This window comes from Phaeodactylum tricornutum, chromosome 23, assembly GCF_000150955.2.
Source record: "Phaeodactylum tricornutum CCAP 1055/1 chromosome 23, whole genome shotgun sequence".
Taxonomy (NCBI): Eukaryota; Bacillariophyta; class Bacillariophyceae; order Surirellales; family Neidiaceae; genus Phaeodactylum; species Phaeodactylum tricornutum.
The window spans coordinates 485,067-508,103 of record NC_011691.1 but is presented as its reverse complement, the minus strand read 5'-3'; the positions used below and the strand labels follow the sequence as shown (position 1 = coordinate 508,103).

The window sequence follows — 23,037 nt, the reverse complement described above, 5'->3', positions numbered from 1 at the left end:
TTATAAGTTCTTTGATCCGCATTGCTAGTTTACGCATAGGTCCTCGTATCCGCTGCCTAACCCGAGGGGAGCGTCGCCAACGAGTAGAGTTTTACAGTCCCTAAGTCTCTTAGGTGTATCGCCGGTTGTTCGTAATAACGCCCTCTCTTGTTTACCAGGCTCTGTTCCTAACAGCACTTCTGTCCATACGGTGTACATTGGTGTATATCGTAACAAAGTTAGTTATCCCTGTGGAGTAACTTTCACCGTTTTTGAATCTCACAGTCGCGGACACCATAAAGGGAACATATTTCCCCGTTATAAAGCTATCTATATATGCACTGATTGTACTGTTAGAAAGCTTGCTGAGGTATTTTGGTGATCTCCGACCCTTGTTTAGATACATAGATAAGGCCCTAAATACGCATAAATAACCCGGAAAGTAAAGAGAAATTAAACTTGCACTGTGTCTTTAATGTCTCCGTTCTCCTTGAGATCAGCATTGCTAGCCGCACCAAACACATCCTCTACATCGCTTTCCTCTCCGCTTTCATCCGGATAATTTTCGGGAGGTATACCTTCGTCTAATCCCGCTTTGTAAGCATCATAATCATCAGCTTCCTCCATTTCCAATGCCTCATCAGCTGCCTCCTCCATTGGAATGTCTTCCTTGAACTGTCGCGCTAAATTGGTGCACTTGACAATCATACAATGAATGGATTCATGCCCTGACTGGAAGCTTCTCTTTCCATAGGCAAAAGTACCTCAAGTGTGCTTGGCATCCGGCCCCTTGTCTGATTGGACGACTTTGGAGACTTCAACCGGACCGATTTTGCCTTGTGTTCTGGCCCAATGTCTTCCAGTGCATGCTTTTCAGTGCATCCGTCATATTCTGTGTATTTGTCTTCCTCTCCCAAGGAGAAATCTTCATCCGAGTCCACCATGGTGAGTTTTATTATTTTGGCGAGTTTGGCGATTTCGGGTCGAAAACACTCGTGACTGCGGTCACGAGTTGGCAAAAACACTCATGACTGCAGTCACGAGTGACGAAAAAAAATTTTGGACTACAATAACTCATCCTCTATTAAAAGCTGAAAGTTCCACTAAAGTCCTACTACAAACTTCGAATCGAGGTTTAGTGTCTGGTTGGAGCAATAGAGTGAAATAGAGCTTTCCGGGAAAGTTATGATCATATGTTCCCTTTATGGTGTTCGCGCCTGTCAGTGGGAATTTTTTGGATCCCAGTGGGATGCGTTAAGTAAAAAATGAATCCCTGTGTAAAGATAAAATATTCATTCATGTATAAGTTTACTCCACAGGGATCTCCTTTTCCTTAGGTGATTTATCACCAATCCAATAGAATTACTTAGACAAGAGACAAACCATGATGAAGATCCCAGAGCAATTACTTAATCAAGAGACAAACTATGTTGAAGATCCCGGAGCAGTTACCTACGCAAAAGACAAACCAACTTGAAGATCCCGGAGCAGTTACTTACGCAAAAGACAAACCAACTTGAAGATCCCGGAGCAGTTACCTACGCCAAAGACAAACCAACTTGATGATCCCGGAGCAATTACTTAGAAATAGTTTTTGGATAAATTGTATGCAGCTAGGTATACCCCTACTTCTCTGGGATCTTCCTGCCCTTAGGTGTATCGCCGGTCGTTTGTAATAACGCCCTCTCTTGTTTACCAGGCTCTGTTCCTAACAGCGCTTCTGTCCATACGGTGTACATTGGTGTATATTGTAACAAAAGCATTTCGAACTTGAGCTAAAGCGGCTGCCATGGTCAACTTTCTTCTTTCTTCCTGTATCACAAACTCATAAAATTCTGTTAGTTGGTTTAGAACATTCAGTGTTCTCACGCCACGTGAACACGAGAATTATTGATCATTGATGTCATCAAATGTGAATTTCACATATAGACTTGAATAAATGATATTGATAACGAGTACCGTTTCATAACCATACAATAAGTACGCAACGAACACTAGCGAACACAAAACAGCTGTCGCTCTCATCCATTCGAGATATTTAATCAATATCTATCAGAGTGGAGGATCTGCGACTAACTTGCGGTACAATTCCGATAATAATTGTTGCATAAGTAACTGCTTCGTATAAGCATACTACTTATCATCCACACATGAATGATGCTCAGAACCCGAGCTTTTAGCAAACAATACAATTTTGTGCAATGCACCTTCTTCGATGGATGAAGAGATTCATGGATGCGTCCAACCATGGAGATTTGCCTTGTTTCAGACCGTTAGACGGATACGAAACCCAGTAACCAATCAACACGTCTATCACGTGGACCACTACAAGAAACTGGCAGTATATTCCAGGCCTCTGCAGGTATTGGCGACTTAACAACGACATGAAAAGCCAGGTATTTTGCCCCACCTCCCCAGGCACAATCGGAATCAGCGGTCACTTCAAACACTCGAAAACACAACGAAAACACTACCTTTGATCCCGCTACCTCAGCATAGAACTACTGGGTCTGATAAACTAGAAAACTGCAACAATAACGGGCTAGAATTGTCTAAGGAACCGAAAGGATCCCGCATACTTTCGTAGACAATCAAAGGCGTAAAAACATAAGATCATAGACTTGTCAGATAGACTTAGGGATCTGAACCCTCATGTACCGCTTGACGTAGGGGTATTCTACAAATTCACCGCAAAGAAGCTCTTTCCGGTTGCTTGCGGGAAAACCGAATTAAAGGCAGCCTGAATATTGCTGAAGCGGGGAGACAGAAACGGGAGGCTCAGACAAACGGATAAGAGTTCATCGGGTACCGAGTTCTATTGGAACAGACAATCGAATAAGGTTGCGAAGCGAAGACAGATCCCTGAGTAATTACTATGAGGTCCGGTACTGATCCCTGAGTAATTACTTAAAAGCAAGGACAGATCCCTGAGTAATTACTTAGGCGTAGTTTTTGGATAAATTATATACAGTATCGTATGATTATAATACTCTGGGATCTCCCTCCCCTTAGGGTCTAACAAATGTTTTGGCAATGGTGTTTCTTGGGGGTAGAAGAAACCGTCGGGTTACCGGGAAGATCATGCACTTGACCCAGAGGTCGATAGACGCGACAAGTAGAACTCGTTTTATGATCGAAATGAGCTCCAAAAATAGCAAAATATGGCATCGATCCGGATACTCGCGATGCGCGGAAAAATTGAGTCGCTTTAAAATCCGACTCTAAATCCGACCCTAATTTTGAGTCGGATTTCGAAAGCGACTCTAAAAATAAGGTCGGATTTCAGAAAGCGAACCGATTTTAGAGTCGGATTAGAAATCGGCCGATCTAATTAGGGTCGGGTTTCGAAAGCGGCTATGAAATTTTTTTTTATAAATAAACGGATACGTAAAACGCCAGCCAGTATGAATGATACTTTTATCATGACAGAGATAAGTGAAAGTGTCTTCTAATTGTTTTATTTCGTTTTTGATATTCGAGAGATTTGAGGCTCACCCCTGGGCAAAAGGTGTGTTTTATTTTTACGCCTTCGATCTAGCTACTTTGGTTCCTTTAGGACTATTCTAGCCCATGATCGTTGCAGTTTCATACCCAGAAGAAATACTTAAACGAAACGTCACCGGCATACATGACCAGTAGAGCCATTGCTTACAATTAACGGTAAGTTTTGGTTTAAGCATATATTTTTTATGTGCACGATGATCAATCTTGAACCACTATACTAGTATGGTATTGGAGAAAATCTGTCCATTCAGTCACATTTGACTGAGATTGCGATCCACTACTTATAAATGGGATATCAGTATAACAGAAGGCATACTTGAAATTGTTGAAGCACTTCATAGAAATCCCGTCAATTTCAGAAATCTCTTGGCCAAACAATTATGCTAATATCCTTCGCATCTTCCTTCATTCACGGGTAAAGCAGCATAATTTTCCCAATTTAGTCACGATTGGCATGCCTTTCCTGATCGGTGTCGCGATTTCTAGTCGAAGGGCTGAGTATCTGGTGTCGCTGATTGTTTATGGAGCTATGCCACAACTTTGTTTGAAAGGAAAGCCCTCTCTGGAAGCACGAGCCAGTTTCATCTTAGACCGATGCCATCGGCAACCGAAAACTGCATTCAAAAGTATCCTGATGTACTCATTCTGTGTTGCAACAGTGTTACCCAAAGTCATCTTTAACGCAACAAGCTTTGTTCACTCTGTAATTCAACAACAGTTACGTAACGCGAAGGCTTGTAAACCGACCGCAGAGCGGTAAACAGAAAGGTAAAGAAAGTTAACGAAGTCGGAATTGGAAAGCGAAGAAAGCAAACCTCAGAATGGGAATGTTCGCGTCGACCACTCGCAGACATCACGCTTCTCTGAGGAGTGTTCTTTGCTTGCTGTTCTTGACGCTTTCCGTTTCAGCGCAGACAACGCCGCAGCGTCAAATTGTATCAGAGCTCTCTCTCTGCGTGGAGGTTGCTGGAGCGAGCCAAGACGACGGGGCGTCCATATTTCAAGGGAATTGTAATGACGGTAACAAGCACCAGGTGTTCGACTTTATTCCTGCTAGCGGTACAGACAACGCGTATCATCAAATTCGGGCTTCCCACTCCAACAAGTGCCTTGGTGTGGCTGATGGGGCATTAGCACCTGGGGCTGACATAGTGCAACTGTCTTGTGTCGACAACGACCCCGCTACGCTGTGGAAGCAACGTGATGGGGTATTGATCTTGCAGCACTCTGGTTATTGTTTGAGTGTCGATGCCAGTTCGCGTTCCACATCAGGGGCCTTTATGGTACAATGGTTTTGCGACAGTCCCAGCGTCAAGTGGCAAGTTAAGACAGTATCCGAGCAATATGACGGACTACAGCAACTTTTGAAACGCAGCAATTTTGCGCGCAGATCCGAATCTGGATTCTACCTCAGTACGGGAACGACGCACGACAACCAGTTTCTTACTACGAATTCGTCTTGGTCGGAGACAGAAACCGATGGGGCAACTTACTCGGGGTGTGGCAGTTATGGGCAAGACACATTTAACCGTCATCGCACTGGGCCAGCCTTTGTCTTCACCATACCGGGGTTCGTTGCGGGCGATACGTACGACGTAACAATGGGGTTCGCTGAGATGTGGGTCCCCCAATGCCAGGACGGAAAGCGAATTATGAATATCACAGTCAATGGAAGAACGTTTGCGCAAGACTTGGATGTCTATAATGCCGCTGGTGGGTGCCGCACTGCTTTGATTCTGACCAAGTCGTTCGAGGCCAGTAGCAGAGGAGAATTCGTGATCGATTTTACCAGTACGATTCACAACCCTATGGTTTCATTCATTCAGATACAACATGTTGGAGCAAACGCTATGCAAGCCCGAATGCTAGCAGATGTACCGACGGCTTCGCCAAATCTAAGCATCGAGCCCACGATTGCACGAGCAACAAACGTCTCCACCATAGTTTCAGAAGGATTTAGTGGACTCTGTGTTGATATACTTGGGGGCAGTGTATCAGATGGTGCTCAGGCTGTCCAGGCATCTTGCAACGGAGGTGATAGTCAGGAGTATCAATTCTTGATTGTTGGTGAGGGCCAGTTCCAAGTTGTGGCCTCTCATTCACAAAAGTGTTTGGGTGTTGCCGACTTGGATGTGACAGACAGTGCCGATGTCATTCAATTGCCGTGTACGAGCAACACCCTTTGGTACGTTGTTGGCGGTGGTGCATACCTACAACTTCGCGTTCTGCATAGTGCCAAATGCTTGAGCATATTCGGAGCCTCGATTGCCCCAGGTACGAAGCTTGTTCAGGAAGCCTGTGATGAAGGCCCCGATCAGCTCTGGCGCGTCGCGGACGGCCTGTTCGCAGAGGAGACGCTGGAGCCCTCGGCGTCGGCAGCTCCAAGCCCGAGCCCCAGTGTGAGCTTTGAGCCAACGAGAGCGGGAGCGGGAAAGGGCCCCCCTGCTCCGACAATTCAACCGACATTGTCCAACGCTCCAAGTAGTATGCCAAGTCTGAGTGCCTTACGCGGATCCTCGCCACCCTCACAACAACCTTCACAAACCGTAAGCGTTTCACCGAGTGTTAGCGTAGAACCAACGATAGCACCAGGGCCTCCCTTGTTCTATCTCAAGACTGGAACTAACCAAGACCTTGCATACATCTCCGGTGATAATCTTGGTGTCTATTCCAAACCTGGGGCCCAGATCTTAGGAGCTGGAAGGTACGGAGAAGCGACATTCCGGAGTCACCGATGGGGAAATACGTTCGTTATTACAATCCCTGGATTCAGTGTCGGTGACATGTACACGATATCACTCGGCTTTGCTGAGATCTACTTTTGCGCCGAAGGCAAACGTGTTATGACCATTACTGTAAACGACGAGGTATTCGAGGCCGACCTGGATGTGGTTGCTGCTGCTGGAGCGTGTAATACGGCTCTCGTGATGAGGAAAGATTTTGCAGCCAATAGTGATGGTGCTTTTGCAATTGCTTTTTTCAGCCCTATCAACAACGCAATGGTTTCTTTTGTTGAGATCGATTTGGCGGGGACGTTGTCGCCAACCTTTTCCCCAGCTCCTAGCTTTGCTCCGACTTTCAGTTCAGCACCAACAGAGTCGTCGGAGGTGCCTTCATTGGCGCCTTCAACGTCCGTATCTCCGAGCACTTCACCAACTTCAAGTGCGGAACCCACAGTAGCTCCGGAGCCAAATCCGTGGGAAGGTGAATACGCTATGACTCTGGTTGCTGTAGCTGCTGCAAATCTGGACGATGGGAGAATTCTAGCTTGGTCAGCGTGGAGCAGGACTCATTATGCCCGTAGTGTCGGAAAAACTTTCATTTCCATTTTCGATCCTGCAACCAATGAGAGTACGGAGGGAGAAATCACAAATACGAACCACGACATGTTTTGCCCTGGGACTGCTACTTTAGGCGACGGTCGAATTATGATTACCGGAGGTTCCAATGCAGCGTCCGTTACTTTTTTCGACCCCTCCGCCAATAGCTGGTACAGAGGTCCCCCAATGAAAATTCCGCGGGGATACCATTCGATGACTGTGCTAGGGGATGGATCGGTCTTCACTCTCGGAGGTTCATGGAGTGGTGCAGGAAGGGGCAACAGGGGCGGCGAGGTTTGGAGTCCAACCGGTGGGTGGGTTTTGAAGAGTAACATTCTCATACCTGGAAGCTCAAGCTTGCTTACGAACGACGTTGGTGGCGTCTTTCGGTCAGACAACCACATGTGGCTCTTCACTGCCCCCAACGGTAAGGTATTTCATGCCGGACCGTCGAAAAGAATGCACTGGATCGACGTTGCTGGCGAAGGAGAAATATCCGACTCTCTTCTCCGTGGCAACGACAACGACGCTATGAATGGCAATGCGGTCATGTTTGATATTGGCAAAATTTTTACCGTCGGAGGCGCTCCCAATTATGAGTATGGTGATAACGAGGGAACTAAGCTGGCCCACGTTATCGATATCAATGCCGGAGAAGGGTCTGAGACTGTTCAGAGGGTAGGTGACATGGCCTTCGCAAGAACATTGGCTAACAGCGTGGGCCTCCCCTCGGGAGAAGTGATTGTTATTGGTGGTCAAACGAAAGTATTTCTTTTCACAGACAGAGAAGCTGTTTTCGCTGCCGAGATCTGGAGTCCTAACACAGGCCAGTTCACGACTTTGGCGGAAATGAAGATACCGCGCACCTATCACAGTGTAGCAATCTTGATGAAAGATGGTCGCGTGTGGGCGGCAGGTGGCGGACTTTGCGGAAATTGTCCTACAAATCATAAAGACGCTGAGATCCTTACCCCACCCTACTTGCTCAATGAGGATGGTTCCCTGAAGACGCGGCCTGTCATACAGTCTTCACCGTCTCGGTTAGTTCCCGGTGAGACAATTAATGTATCGGTGGACACAAGCGGCAACCATAATTTTGTGCTCATGCGGATCTCCGCTGTTACTCACTCTGTGAACAACGACCAGCGGCGCATACCGCTCACGACTGTGGGTGGCGACAATAATTCCTTTCAATTGATTGCTCCGGACAACTACAATGTGACTGTACCTGGAACTTACTTTTTATTTGCTATGAATGCTGATGGTGTTCCAAGCGTTGGAAAGACGATTGTAGTTGACGCCCCAGACGGTCCGCAGCCAGACCCGCCCCTAATTTTTCCTATCGAGTCTGCGGACTTTAGTGGTCTGTGCGTAAATATTGCAAGCAACAGCTTCGAGAACGGGGCCCAAGCTACTCAATATACATGTAATGAGAACGCTAACCAGCAATTTGATTTCCAATCTGCTGAAGGAGGGCTTTACCGTATTGTCGCCTTCCATTCCCAAAAATGCTTAACGGTCACTCAGGGATCGATGGGTGAAGGAGCAAACATCGTACAACAACCTTGTGACGACTTTTCCCATCAGCTATGGACCGTTACGGGATCTGGGAGTGATCAGCAACTCAAGGCTTCACATTCCGGCAAGTGTTTGAGCATTTTTGAATCCTCCATCGCGATTGGCGCGATATTGGTTCAATTGGAATGCAATGAGGAACCCGCTCAACTCTGGCGAATTGATGACCGATTGAACTCATCACAAGTAGAGGCCCCGTCCCTCTCCAACCCACCGAGCTTAGCACCAAGTGTGAGTTCCGCACCAGCTGTAGCGTCGGCAAGTCTACCACCGACAATAGCCCCAGCGCCGCCAATCTTCTCCCTTCGAACGGGATCCCCGCTAGACCTCCCTTACATATCGGCGGGCGGACCGGCAAGCAAGACTTACCAGGATCCAACTCCGTCAGCTATTTCCGGAGCCGGAGAATACGGGGATGCAACATTCCAACGCCATCGATGGGGGAACACCTTTACTTTTACCATCCCTGGCTTCGTGGCTGGCAACACATACGCTGTCACCCTTGGTTTCGCGGAGCTCTACTTTTGTGCTGCGAGTAGCTCCCGTACCATGACTATATCCGTAAACGGCGAAAGCTTCGCGACAAATTTGGACGTCTTTGATGCTGCCGGTGGATGCAATTCGGCTCTTTTACTGACACAAGAATTCAGCGCAAATAGTGCGGGAGCATTTGTTATAGCATTTGCCAGTCCGATTGAGAATGCCATGATATCACTGATCGAAGTAAGATCAGACGCAGGACCGCCTCTTCCTAGTGAGTCTATACAGCCATCGCAGGGCCCGACTGTTTCCCCAGGGACAACCCTGTCACTGCAACCAAGCTCGGTTCCAGCGCTGAGCGCCGAGCCAACGGGAATGTCGGCGCAACCTTCAGTCACGCCTTCGCCGGTCCTTCTTGGAGAGTCCGCTCAGCCATCACGAAGCCCTTCCGACACCTTGGCGCCGAACGGAGCGTCATTGTTCCCCACCACGACGCCAGCGGCGCCAATCTTCTCCCTTCGAACGGGATCCCCGCTAGACCTCCCTTACATATCGGCGGGCGGACCGGCAAGCAAGACTTACCAGGATCCAACTCCGTCAGCTATTTCCGGAGCCGGAGAATACGGGGACGCAACATTCCAACGCCATCGATGGGGGAACACCTTTACTTTTACCATCCCTGGCTTCGTGGCCGGCAGCACATACGCTGTCACCCTTGGTTTCGCGGAGGTCTACTTTTGTGCTGCGAGTAGCTCCCGTACCATGACTATATCCGTAAACGGCGAAAGCTTCGCGACAAATTTGGACGTCTTTGGTGCTGCCGGTGGATGCAATTCGGCTCTTTTACTGACACAAGAATTCAGCGCAAATAGTGCGGGAGCATTTGTTATAGCATTTGCCAGTCCGATTGAGAATGCCATGATATCACTGATCGAAGTAAGATCAGACGCAGGACCGCCTCTTCCTAATGAGTCTATACAGCCATCGCAGGGCCCGACTGTTTCCCCAGGGACAACCCTGTCACTGCAACCAAGCTCGGTTCCAGCGCTGAGCGCCGAGCCAACGGGAATGTCGGCGCAACCTTCAGTCACGCCTTCGCCGGTCCTTCTTGGAGAGTCCGCTCAGCCATCACGAAGCCCTTCCGACACCTTGGCGCCGAACGGAGCGTCATTGTTCCCCACCACGACGCCAGCGGCGCCAATCTTCTCCCTTCGAACGGGATCCCCGCTAGACCTCCCTTACATATCGGCGGGCGGACCGGCAAGCAAGACTTACCAGGATCCAACTCCGTCAGCTATTTCCGGAGCAGGAGAATACGGGGACGCAACATTCCAACGCCATCGATGGGGGAACACCTTTACTTTTACCATCCCTGGCTTCGTGGCCGGCAACACATACGCTGTCACCCTTGGTTTCGCGGAGCTCTACTTTTGTGCTGCGAGTAGCTCCCGTACCATGACTATATCCGTAAACGGCGAAAGCTTCGCGACAAATTTGGACGTCTTTGGTGCTGCCGGTGGATGCAATTCGGCTCTTTTACTGACACAAGAATTCAGCGCAAATAGTGCGGGAGCATTTGTTATAGCATTTGCCAGTCCGATTGAGAATGCCATGATATCACTGATCGAAGTAAGATCAGACGCAGGACCGCCTCTTCCTAATGAGTCTATACAGCCATCGCAGGGCCCGACTGTTTTCCCAGGGACAACCCTGTCACTGCAACCAAGCTCGGTTCCAGCGCTGAGCGCCGAGCCAACGGGAATGTCGGCGCAACCTTCAGTCACGCCTTCGCCGGTCCTTCTTGGAGAGTCCGCTCAGCCATCACGAAGCCCTTCCGACACCTTGGCGCCGAACGGAGCGTCATTGTTCCCCACCACGACGCCAGCGGCGCCAATCTTCTCCCTTCGAACGGGATCCCCGCTAGACCTCCCTTACATATCGGCGGGCGGACCGGCAAGCAAGACTTACCAGGATCCAACTCCGTCAGCTATTTCCGGAGCCGGAGAATACGGGGACGCAACATTCCAACGCCATCGATGGGGGAACACCTTTACTTTTACCATCCCTGGCTTCGTGGCCGGCAGCACATACGCTGTCACCCTTGGTTTCGCGGAGGTCTACTTTTGTGCTGCAAGTAGCTCCCGTACCATGACTATATCCATAAACGGCGAAAGCTTCGCGACAAATTTGGACGTCTTTGGTGCTGCCGGTGGATGCAATTCGGCTCTTTTACTGACACAAGAATTCAGCGCAAATAGTGCGGGAGCATTTGTTATAGCATTTGCCAGTCCGATTGAGAATGCCATGATATCTCTGATCGAAGTAAGATCAGACGCAGGACCGCCTCTTCCTAATGAGTCTGTGCAGCTACCGCAGGGTCCGACTGTATCCCCAGGGACAACCCTATCGCTGCAACCAAGCTCGGTTCCAATGCTGAGCGCCGAGCCAACGGATGCATCGGTACCACCTTCAGTTGCGCCTTCTGTGCTTGGGGAGCCTGTGCAGCCAGTCACTATACCCAGCATAATTCCGTCCTCAGTAGGGCAGCCCAGCGGTTCACCGCTTGATGAGCAAAGTCGGACACCGTCTGTCATACCGTCCTCGTCGCCGAGTTTCACAGTCAGTCGTGGGTCAAGCTTGACTCCAAGTGCAGGATCTAGCTTGACTCCAAGCACAGGATCTAGTTTGACTCCAAGCACAGGATCTAGTTTGACTCCAAGCACAGGACCTAGCTTGACTCCTAGTTTATTCCCAATTTCCCTGCCATCGACCACACCAAGCCGATCGCCTACTCTCGAGCGGAGTCCTACCCCATCAACAACGCCAAGTAACTCTCCGTCGTTGCAGTTGTCAGAAGAGCCGAGCGCTTCTCCTCTTGTCGCGCAAAGTCGTAATCCGTCTACCGTACCGTCTTTGTCTCCAAGCTCCGGACCCGAGTCGTCCATAAGGCCAAGCGAAGGACCTAGCTCAACACCTAGTTCTGGGCCAGTCTCCTCGCCATCGACCACACCAAGCCGATCGCCTGCTGGAGAGCCGAGTATCGTTCCGTCGATCACACCGAGTACATCTCCAAGCGCTGTGCCAAGTACGACTCAAGTTACTACTGCTGTCCCAACTATAGCTACTCCGGGAGAAGCATGGACGATACAATCCAGTGCCGCAAATAATAATTGGACTACGGTGATTTATGGCAACGGGACATTTGTCGCAGTTGCGGCAACCGGCATCGGCAACCGGATCATGACAAGTCCTTATGGTAGCACATGGACGACACGAGCGAGTGCTGCAGATAACGACTGGAATGGTCTGACGTACGGTGATGGGATATTCGTCGCTGTTGCCAGCACGGGCCTTGGCAACCGGGTCATGACCAGTCCAGACGGCATCGCGTGGGCTAGTCGACCGAGTGCTGCGGACAATAATTGGACTGCAGTGGCGTACGGTAATGGAATGTTCGTCGCGGTTGCCGCATCTGGTATTGGCGACCGTATCATGACGAGTCCTGACGGCATAACTTGGACACTCAGAGGGAACGCCGTAGACAATGAGTGGCGAAGCGTAACGTATGGTGATGGGACGTTCGTCGCTGTAGCGAGTACCGGCATCGGGAACCGGGTTATGACGAGTCCCGACGGCATCCAGTGGACGATTCAAACCAGCGCTGCCGACAATTGGTGGTCTGCCGTCACGTATGGCGACGGGACGTTTGTTGCTGTTGCGGCAACCGGCACTGGCGATCGGCTCATGACAAGTCCCGACGGGATCACATGGACGACTCAAACAAGTGCCCCAGACATGGATTGGCGCAGCGTGACGTATGGGGATGGGATGTTCGTTGCCGTTGCGAGTACCGGTATCGGCAACCGGGTCATGACAAGTCCAGACAGCGTGACGTGGACAAGTCAAGCCAGTGCCAACGACAATGACTGGCACTCCGTGACTTATGGCAATACGACATTCGTTGCCGTGTCAAAAACTGGAATCGGAAACCGGGTCATGACCAGTGGTTAACATCTGGACTTAGGCGGCTCGAAATACCTTATATATTACACATGTATCTTTATGAATGTCTAACAGTAATCACAGCTTAGCAGTAATGTGTTGTTAAGAATAAATTCTTTTTACTCTGATTCCTTTTCACAGTTGTTGATGTAACTTACTACTAGAGTAGAATAGTAACGGTGATTGTTTCTTCTAGCCTCGGTGTTCTTGCTACATTTGTGTTCCTACGGGCATTGCGACGTTTGAGCCCCGCAAGTGTCCGTCATGAGAAGTTGACGCGGGAGGAGTAGGAAATATGTGGAAGAATGCTTGCTGGAACACCTGTAGGGCAAGCGTTGAAATGAATGGTGCCCCAATGTTAGCGGGAAAACTGTGTACCCATGAACCCGTGTTGCGGACCTTGGGGGCGTTGGGAGGAAAAAGGTTAGCTGTCCGGAAACCTGTACAGGTACCAGCAAGACAATCTATTCTGCCTTTCGGTAGACAAGCACAACTACTGCCGACTGTCAGAACATAATTTTTTTTTCGTCCGTGCCGACGACACTGTATACATCAACAATTGTCGGATAATGCAGGTGACGGAAGAACATTGGTGAAATGTTGTAGTCAGTACTTAACGAATTCTTCTATACTCACGCAATGTATTGTTGATACAATGAGAGAGTAAGATGAATAAAGGGGAAAGCCTCGTAAGGCCCCGATTGTATTGTAATTAATCGGTAACTCAATCGGTTTGACCTCGACTGAATTTAGAATTGTGAGTAGAGACAAATATGGATGTAATCTTTTCGAGTGCAAACAAATCCCTTGGAGCTCCCTTAGGAGTCTCAGTAGAATCCGTACTACTCTCCACAGATAGTCACATTACTGGGATAGTAATGTTCTGGTCAATCGTATTCAAGGAGACCGTAGCCTCTGTACTGTCTTCTATGCGTTGATCCCGCAGAATCCAGATGACTGCAAATGAATGCAAATGAATGCATATGAATGCAAATGAATGCAAATGAATGCAGATGAATGCAGATGAATGCAGATGAACGTGAGACCCTTTGATCGTGTGCAGACTTATCTGCTTCGATTCAATCCCAGTTTGTAGACGTGGAGAAGGTATTTTCTTTACCTCTCAAGGGACGACCATAATAGAGAAAATCGCTTATGTAAAGATGATTTCTTGGTCGGCAAGACATGTCGTCTTGCGTGTCACAACTGCTGCATCCTTAGATGCATACACGTGTCACTTCGCACTGCCTTCGCAAATGACATTTCGGTAATGACCCGAAAAACATTGCCTCTATCCGCAGCATCGTACAGACGACGACTGGGACAGTAATAAGGCTGGCAAACATGGCCAATATTCAGAGCTAGGCACTATGCTAGTTGAATGTTCCAACAACAATAGCTATGACAATTGCTCACCTTAGTGGCAAATTGCAGTACTGCGTGGCTATACTTTATCACTCCCTTCAATCTCGCAGTCTGGGAGTACAAAGTCCAGTCTAGAGATTGCCCCAAAGTATGGTGGCGCAGAAGGTACTGTATGGCCGTGGCTCAAAACAGAATGTGACTGATGAGGAATTTGTGCTGAGGGCCAGACAGACACTTAGTGAGCATATCACTGAGATTGGAGCCCGTTGGTTCATGTGCAAGACGCATTGTCCCACTAGCAATGCACTCGCGAACCTTATGGTATGAAATAGCATTGTGCTTTTTCTTAAGTACCGACGAAGGTATCGTCGAACTTGTGACGACACTCATATTGTCGCAGAAAACATTTGCGGGTCCACAAAGTGGAACACCCAATACCCGTAGGTTGTACCGCAAAGCTATGATCATTTCGGAAGCTATGCGCATGGCAACAAACTCCGATCCATATGTCGATCCTTCGACAGTGTTTTGTCTCTTGGAGTACCAACGTATTGGTGTTCCATTTATAAAAATAAGTATGCCGGTGGTCGATCTCCGCGTGACGTGACAATCTGCATGAGCAGCATCCACAAACACCGTGATTTGTACTGACCTACCCATAGGTTTTGGCATTGCTGGAGGGAGTTCCTCTACAGCATTTGGGTATTGCTCCTTCCACATAGGATCAGAGAACTTGACCTGAGAAAATTCTCTCATTTTAGGGTCACAGACAAGCTTGGAATTCAAGTGTCGCTTTAAGTAGCTGAACATACGAAGCACCGCATTGTAGTGGCCTTCTCTTGGTTTCGCATTGAAGCGTGACATAAGACCCACTTCTTGGGTAATGTCAATTCGTCCAAGTTCAGATGTCCAGAGAAGAATGCCGATAAGACTCATATAAAAGTTCGCTCGGTCATCGTCGAGGAAAGCGGACGTATCCACCTCCGGATGGTATCCGGGTATCAAGGGCGTGACAATTCGGTTACTTGTTGAAAGTTTCAGCCCAAGAGTTTCCTCTATGTTTTTTATCGCGTTGGTTAAGTACTGCTGAGCAGACATGTACCACGCCGACGTACCATCCTTGAATGTGTACGTTCCAATAGTGGCTCCAAGAAATGTTTCTGGAGCGCTACCACCCTTGAGTGTGTAGGGAATGTTTTTGAGCATTTCTAAAATCGCCCTGGTATTTTCCGAGACAACCGTTAGGTCGTCGACGTAGCTTATAATGTACTCGTAGTACTCGCTTTCGTCCTTGCGCTTAGCAGCTCGGTACCACATATCTGGATCGGCCTTAGAAGACACAAAACCCATAGTCCTTAGACTTTGCGCGAGGTGGGAATGCCACGCTGCGCCACTGGACTTTAGTCCATACAGAGCCTTAGCAATGATGACTGTCCGTCCCTCGAACTCTTCAAACTCAGGGCCAGCAATTGCATAGACCTTTTCACGACAATCGGCATTGACGTAAGCATTACCAATGTCAACTGAGACGAGATCAAGATTGTTCAGACTGGCAAGTAAGAAACCTAGTCGAACACTCTCCCTTGACGCAACACTGGAATAAGTATCATCAGTGGGAGGGTCTGTCACATGGCCTCCAGCAACAAGGCGTGCCTTGCGTCGGAAGTCCATTTTGACATCAAAAATAATCCACATCGGGATGCGTTTATAATCCTTGGGAGCTCTTTCTCCCTTCGAGAGGATAGTGAAGGTCTCCATCTTCTGCAGCGTGCCCATTTCCTTTTGGATGGCTTCAGCCCAGAGATGATTGCCATTCTGTTTGTCCAGCTCGTAAGCGTGGGCAACGTTCCTTGGAACTTCTATACCGTACTTGTATCGGTTCTTCTTTTTTCGCGTGCGTGCAGCGCGAATCCACCTATCAGCCTTTGTCAGTACCGATGGTGCCCAGTAAGAGAAAGCTTTTTCCGACATTAATTCATTGTCGGCTGCATATTTTGCAACTGGGTAAGGATTGCTTTCCTTTAAAGAGGTAAGAGGCTCCCAGGTGTATTCACCATTGGCCCATTTAACACGGAGGAACCAACCTTTCGTTCGTCCTCGGCCGCCACGTGGGCGCCTTTGATGGTCAACAATATCTTCAAAAGTATACCATTCATTACCATCATCATCGACTTGCTTATACACAGCGTCAAGCAGAGCATTGTATCCATGAATCTCTTCAGTACCATCATTGAACTCAACAACATAATTGGTTGTTTCGTTTGAGCCCTTGGGCTGGCCATTTTATCACGCTTGGTGACTTTGCCTAGATGTTGTATACCTCCCTTAGTAAGGAGTACTTCGCTGCCGACAAGGAGATCCGACGAACCAGACTCTTTTTCGTCGTCGTTACCGTAGTAATCATCAACTGATAGTCCTGGTTCCACTTGGTCATGGTCGGCTCCCTCATTTAAGTCATACAGAACATGTCTATTACGGACTCCTGGATCTTCAGGTTCACCAGTTTTTCTGGCAACCTTCATTGCTTCATCTCGTCGTAACGAGGCTGCTTGCTTTTTAGTGCTGTGAGCAAAATCAGTAGGCTGATAAATATCCCTTATCATAGCATCAAAAGCTGTAAGAGAGGTTTGCAAAGCAGTCGAATCAACTTTGTGAAGTGGTGTGACTGTGGATCGCGCTATCACGGTTCCTTTGTCTGTTAGGACATAGTAGCACATAGCTTGTCCAACATTTGTTGCAATACCAAGCCACCGACCAACTTTAGCCTTAGCTTGAGGAAATTTAATTTCAGGATTGTCAAAATATTGTACCGGTTCGTAGAACTCGAAATCCAACAATTCTGAAATATCGCTCGTGTCACCTGTCATAACCGTTAATGGCGTTTGCCAATTTAAGGCTTTGCGAGCGGTATTATTACGCACAATTACCACGTAGGTAATGGCGTAGTCCCAAAGCTGTTCTGGACATTGTGTCGTTTCCATAACAAGTCGTGTCTGGATCCGAACCGCACCGAATTCGTGTTCGCAACGGTTTTGCCACGGTGAGTATGGTTCCGTGACTGTGACTTTTATCCAGTGACCGGAAGTGATTTTCTTCCATTTGCTTAAGGTTTCCACTTTTGCGTTGTCGGTGTGAATTTGTGCCGGAATTCCTATATCTTGTATAATTGACGCAAGACCTTGGTCTGCTTCGGATTCCGCTTTCATAAGAAAGTGGTATACAAAGTAAGAATCACCACATACAAACCCTTGGGTATGCGTGTGTCCTCGGGAGGATTTAACAGTAGATTTGAAAGTGTCGCTATATAACGTACACTTCAACCGGCGGTATCGCAATTGTTCAAACTTCGTTTTAAAACGTCGATGCAGTGGCATTTTGCCAGAGCGTTCCGCAAGTTGTGTTGTAGCTTCCAGTGTTCGGTCAACTACTTCCATAGGAACATGTCCCAGGATGCGGCGAAGTTTGTCTCGATCGACATCTAGATCCCGTGGGCTAGATTTTGAAACCCGTGCAGTAGCATATTTGATCTCGCGTACGACATCATGTGGGTTCATAACATTATTGTTTGCCGGTAGAACCGGGAACTCCTTAGAGTCAGGGAGAGAGAAATACCCATGGTAAAAGTTCTCCTCATCCGCATTATCAGTTGCGGTATAGCGTGCATTCCGTTGTCGGTCATGACGCGTGTAGCGCTGCTCATTATCCTCCCAGTCTTTGCTGTTTGGATCCCAGGGTTGATCAGATGTGAGATCAATGTGCAGGCAGTTCTCAAGCTCATGGCGAGTAGGTACTCGTGAGTACAACAATGATGTGCGTCCCTTCAATTCAAAAGGAATGTAGTCGCCATCAATTGTTTCAATTCCGTGAAGAGATTTCCCTTGGGATAAAAACTTCGGAATGTCATCAGTCTGATGTCCGGCGTGCCGAATCTGATTCAAGTTGATGAAGCCAAGTCCTTGTCATCATCTGCTTTAAATATTTCAGTAGACATTGACCTTAAATCAGGCGAGTAGGACTCAACGCTTGCGTTAGAGTTATCCGTACTACTAGTCTTGGCTCTTTTAGCCGTGCGCGGGTCCGTAGACGCTCTACGCTTTGCCGCTTTGATGGAGACGCTTGCGCCTTCATCTGCATTTCCAATTGCATAACTGGAATTGTCCATTCTTGGGTAATATTTATGTTGTCGGGTTGACTACGTAACCATGTAGCAAATGCCCGTAGGCGAGCCCTGTAAACTGTTGCAAACAAAAGCTTGTCGCAAAGATCATTGATGTCACTCATAGAAATAAGCAAGAAATCATTTGCGGTCTTCAAACCTTCGTTTTGGAGTGACTTCACATGGATATCTCCAAATCCCATAGTATTCCTTAGAACACTTTCAAGGGCTTTCTTGTCCTCAAAAAAGTTTGGGTTGTACTTGAAATCAATGTCGGTATCAATCTTGTACGACTCGATCTCAGACTGTGAGTCATTATCATCGCCCATGGACGATGGTTGCGTCTCATTGTCACTGTCCTTGGACGGCGACTCAACGGCCTCAAAGGGCGTTTCTTCTTCCACTCGCTCCTCCGGCACCATTTCGGTCGCTCCCTTCCGGGTAGGACCGGTTGCCTTGCGAACTCGGGCCATGGCTCAGTTCAAAAAGAGAGACAATCGTGTAAAGGAAGAACGTTGGCGAGAGCAACGCCAGCAATGATTGCTGGGTCTGATAAACTAACGAATTCTTCTATACTCACGCAATGTATTGTTGATACAATGAGAGAGTAAGATGAATAAAGGGGAAAGCCTCGTAAGGCCCCGATTGTATTGTAATTAATCGGTAACTCAATCGGTTTGACCTCGACTGAATTTAGAATTGTGAGTAGAGACAAATATGGATGTAATCTTTTCGAGTGCAAACAAATCCCTTGGAGCTCCCTTAGGAGTCTCAGTAGAATCCGTACTACTCTCCACAGATAGTCACATTACTGGGATAGTAATGTTCTGGTCAATCGTATTCAAGGAGACCGTAGCCTCTGTACTGTCTTCTATGCGTTGATCCCGCAGAATCCAGATGACTGCAAATGAATGCAAATGAATGCATATGAATGCAAATGAATGCAAATGAATGCAGATGAATGCAGATGAATGCAGATGAACGTGAGACCCTTTGATCGTGTGCAGACTTATCTGCTTCGATTCAATCCCAGTTTGTAGACGTGGAGAAGGTATTTTCTTTACCTCTCAAGGGACGACCATAATAGAGAAAATCGCTTATGTAAAGATGATTTCTTGGTCGGCAAGACATGTCGTCTTGCGTGTCACAACTGCTGCATCCTTAGATGCATACACGTGTCACTTCGCACTGCCTTCGCAAATGACATTTCGGTAATGACCCGAAAAACATTGCCTCTATCCGCAGCATCGTACAGACGACGACTGGGACAGTAATAAGGCTGGCAAACATGGCCAATATTCAGAGCTAGGCACTATGCTAGTTGAATGTTCCAACAACAATAGCTATGACAATTGCTCACCTTAGTGGCAAATTGCAGTACTGCGTGGCTATACTTTATCATACTCGGGTACTAGAGTGTGTTGGCAAAACGTTTTCTCCATCAGTCTTACGGTATTTCAGTCCGAAAAAGGCCGCCTTCAGCAACTGAACTTACAGATAACCATCTACTTGAAATGAATCGAACGATTTACTGGGGTATTTATTAACTGTAGGATTACGATATCTGATTGCTCCATCCATCCATCTGGTGCGGAGCCGTCGAGTTTGCTGCACATTTCAAAATTTACTGACTTTACTCGAGTTTCGTATGACTTGAGTCCACTCTTGACTCTAACCACCAAATGCGGTGTACTTCTTACTCGGTCTCAGTCTCGGACTCCTGACCTTTGTTGCCTTTGCCAGTCTCCATGTCATGAATGGAGTTGAGGTATACGGCAACGGACGGATTGGTCTCCATAAGCGCCTTCAAGGCCGGTGGCGCGTGCTCAGCAAAGCCAGGAAGTTTGACCAAATGGCCGGCTCCCAAATGTAGCTGCTCTGTGTTGTCACTCATGTTCTTGGCGGCACGTTCCTCGGCAGTACCAATGTACACCTCGTCACGCTGGAAACCGGCAATTTTCTTGTGAATCGCAGCAAGAACCCAAGCTCCGGAGCAGATACCAATAGCTTCTAACAGAAGACAAATGCGAAGGAAGATATAGGTGAAGGGGTTGGACAGGAAAGCGATAGGGAAGGCTGAGGCCACAAGCTGCCATGAAATGGACGCCACAATTGTGGTGATGATGGCCCCGAGAAGACCCGTGTCGAAGAGCTTTTGGACGCCGTCCGAGACTCCGAAGATGTTCTCTTCTCCTTCGGCAATCTCGACACTAGTGACGCGAGCAATGAAGAACATGCAGGAAACAACACACAGCTGTCGCCCAATCATGAAGCCCGGAAGGTTATTTCCTTCGCCTTTGAAGAGAAGTTCGCACGTCTTCTTGGCAAACACGGAATCTCCTCGCTCGGACTTGGGGATCTTAGCCACAGCAAAGAAGGCAATCTGCATACCCTCGAGCAAGCCAACAACGGACATGAGCAGGAAGAAGACAATGACAGCAACAGCCGACGGAACACCTTCCCACATGGTGGTCTTGCCGTCAAAGAGAGCGGCTAAAGTCACCGCAAAGCAATAGGCCAGGATGGCGAGAGAAACGAGACAGCGCGACCAAAAGAAGAGGTTCTGTAGTCCGTTGCGCGGCTCCTCGTTGGACTCGATCTTTTTGCCGGAAAGCGCAGCAACAAGCATCTGCACAAGGTAGGAGGCGTGAAGTAGACCGGAAAACTCAATCGCCATAGCGACCCAGAAGGTGAACAGCGCGAAGTAGTTGTTAATGTAGTCGAGCATGCACAGTGACGCGTTGACTTGAGAGTTCAGCTGGCCAATCATGGCCGTGAAGAGAATCATGGCCAGACCACTACCCAGAAACATGTTGGTCAGGACAGAAGGGAAACCCCAAAGCTCGGCGTCCTTGAGGGGACCGCCCGAGATGTTGATGGTGAAGACAGTCAGCACCACCATGAACTGGCGACCCAGCAGGTACCGATCGAGGTTGTCGCCCTTGTGGGCAATCGAAGTGCATTTGTAGGCGATTGGATGGGAGTCCTTGTAGAGCTCTCCGTTAACGGGCGCCAGACCGACCAAAGACCCTTGGCCGCCCTCCACCATGGTTAGCCACAACACACCGACCCAGATAGCAATAAAGGCAACGGCTGAGTGAACGTCGGACGAGAGTTTGGTTTCTTCGTTGAAGATGAGACCCATAATGATGATGGTAGAGAAGATGAGCAGGCCCACCGAGTAGGCACACTTCAAAATGTTGGCAACGTCCGCCATGGTGTCGTCGGTGAAAGGGTCTTTGTTCAAGCAGAGTAGATCGAGATGTTCTTGGTAGGAACGTTTCGGAGTTTCCTCACGGTAAAATTGTGAGTAGTAGAAACCGCTTGGTGTGGTTTGTTAGAGTTGTTTTTTTGGACGGAAAGATGAGCGCCGGATTCGCCAAAGACTGGTTTCCGCGATCCGTGACGGTTAGAAAGTATCGTGGGAAGCCTAATAAACGAGGCAGCTGCGGTTGTGCTCCCGTTATTGCCCAACCGCCAATGATGGTGTTTGCTTAGCTATAATTAGTTTTCCCTTTCCACGACAGAAGATTGCAGTTAGCGGTTAGGAGATATTTGGGTCAGTAGAAAGTTGAACGGAATGGCGGAGACTGGGTGGCAGTTATAAGCAGTTGAAGATCGGTTATACGTTTCGAGGTGCGCCCTGGTTTTCGCGCGTGTTTTCGGGAAAGCGTCAAGCTGTTATCTCAGTCATTCAACCTCGAAAGTTTTAACATACATTGCGTATGTAGCTTTTGAACGATTCCATCGTTGTCCCCAATTAAATAAGCTTCTGTCAGCATGTCGTCATGGCTGAAGCTCCTAAAATCTCCACTTATTCTTGACTGACAGTGAATCGAATCAGGAGACTCTTTGTAATTTATGTACACACAGTCAGACATTGTGGTGAATTTTGTTGTATAGCCCCTCCTTGACAAGAAGTGGATTCATTCATTCCCCCAAATTTTGGTCGCTGACAGCCTTGTGGTAAATGGCTAGTCCTATTTTGAAGAGTGTCACTACAAACAGCCAAAGTCGCTTCCACTGAACTTGATTTGCTTCACAGAGAGCTAGATTGGAACGAGACGTGAGACAGCAAATTGCTATAGCGGAATTGCTCTAGATAGCTTTGGCTGTTGGCTAGCAAGTAGTGGCTCTGGGAGCAACGCTCCTGGTGCGTACGTCGATACGTCGGCTGCGCTTTGTAACTCGGAGGAGATGAATTCTGACAGTCAGCTCAGCCTTGCAGACATTGACAGTGAAATTGTATTTCTGATTGCAACATAATACAAATGCGGACCGCATGTTTCAGATAAGGTGATGTGGCGGTGCTGACTCTGCACTGACTATGAATTGGCGTCGCAACTTTGGACTGACTGTTACAATCGATCGCGTAAGAACACTTCTGAGCGACGTACGTGGTCAAAAGAGTGTGCGCGGGCTTCACGAAATTGAGATTGCGCTTTTTCCTAGCCAAGACAAGGACGACTTTGAGAGTTGGTCGACATATACAGAACGTGTTAATGCGACCTCGCTCCCAATAGTATACTAAAGGATGCTACTGTTCCAGAATTTTGATATTAGAGATAAAGACTGGAGTCAGCTTCTGATCCATACGGATCACTTCCGACACCCGCCAAATCATCGCTCCTTGTTTCACCTTTCACTATTGGGCCT

The 23,037-nt window shown here is 48.1% G+C and overlaps 5 protein-coding genes across 5 annotated transcripts; 2 read left to right on the top strand and 3 right to left on the bottom strand.

Annotated features, from left to right (window-relative positions):
• Positions 1 to 432: 432 nt before the first annotated feature.
• Positions 433 to 923, bottom strand: PHATRDRAFT_40472 (predicted protein; the record flags this gene model as incomplete). The annotated part of the gene is made up of 2 exons (XM_002184342.1): positions 433 to 675; positions 744 to 923. 2 exons carry the CDS (start codon positions 921 to 923, stop codon positions 433 to 435), a joined length of 423 nt encoding a protein of 140 aa, XP_002184378.1.
• Positions 924 to 3,937: 3,014 nt separating this feature from the next.
• PHATRDRAFT_49706 (predicted protein) lies at positions 3,938 to 8,876 on the top strand (the record flags this gene model as incomplete). Its single annotated transcript, XM_002184435.1, has 4 exons — positions 3,938 to 4,109; positions 4,393 to 6,132; positions 6,541 to 8,170; positions 8,331 to 8,876. The coding sequence occupies 4 exons, from the start codon at positions 3,938 to 3,940 to the stop codon at positions 8,455 to 8,457; spliced, it is 3,669 nt and encodes a 1,222-aa protein (XP_002184471.1). The 3' UTR covers positions 8,458 to 8,876.
• A 3,222-nt stretch (positions 8,877 to 12,098) lies between these two features.
• Positions 12,099 to 12,869, top strand: PHATRDRAFT_40470 (predicted protein; the record flags this gene model as incomplete). The annotated part of the gene is made up of 1 exon (XM_002184434.1): positions 12,099 to 12,869. The coding sequence occupies one exon, from the start codon at positions 12,099 to 12,101 to the stop codon at positions 12,867 to 12,869; it is 771 nt and encodes a 256-aa protein (XP_002184470.1).
• Positions 12,870 to 16,246: 3,377 nt separating this feature from the next.
• PHATRDRAFT_49705 (predicted protein) lies at positions 16,247 to 19,056 on the bottom strand (the record flags this gene model as incomplete). Its single annotated transcript, XM_002184341.1, has 2 exons — positions 18,270 to 19,056; positions 16,247 to 18,154 (listed from the first exon to the last, which is right to left on the bottom strand). The coding sequence occupies exons 1-2, from the start codon at positions 18,852 to 18,854 to the stop codon at positions 16,247 to 16,249; spliced, it is 2,493 nt and encodes an 830-aa protein (XP_002184377.1). The 5' UTR covers positions 18,855 to 19,056.
• An 836-nt stretch (positions 19,057 to 19,892) lies between these two features.
• Sit1 (predicted protein) lies at positions 19,893 to 21,675 on the bottom strand. The gene has a single exon (XM_002184340.1). The coding sequence runs from the start codon at positions 21,596 to 21,598 to the stop codon at positions 20,078 to 20,080; it is 1,521 nt and encodes a 506-aa protein (XP_002184376.1). The 5' UTR covers positions 21,599 to 21,675; the 3' UTR covers positions 19,893 to 20,077.
• Between the last annotated feature and the right edge of the window lie 1,362 nt (positions 21,676 to 23,037).

What these genes read in the sequence shown, in the direction of transcription:
- Sit1 (XM_002184340.1), bottom strand. Translation starts at nt 21,598, where the DNA reads ATGGCGGACGTTGCCAACATTTTGAAGTGTGCCTACTCGGTGGGCCTG.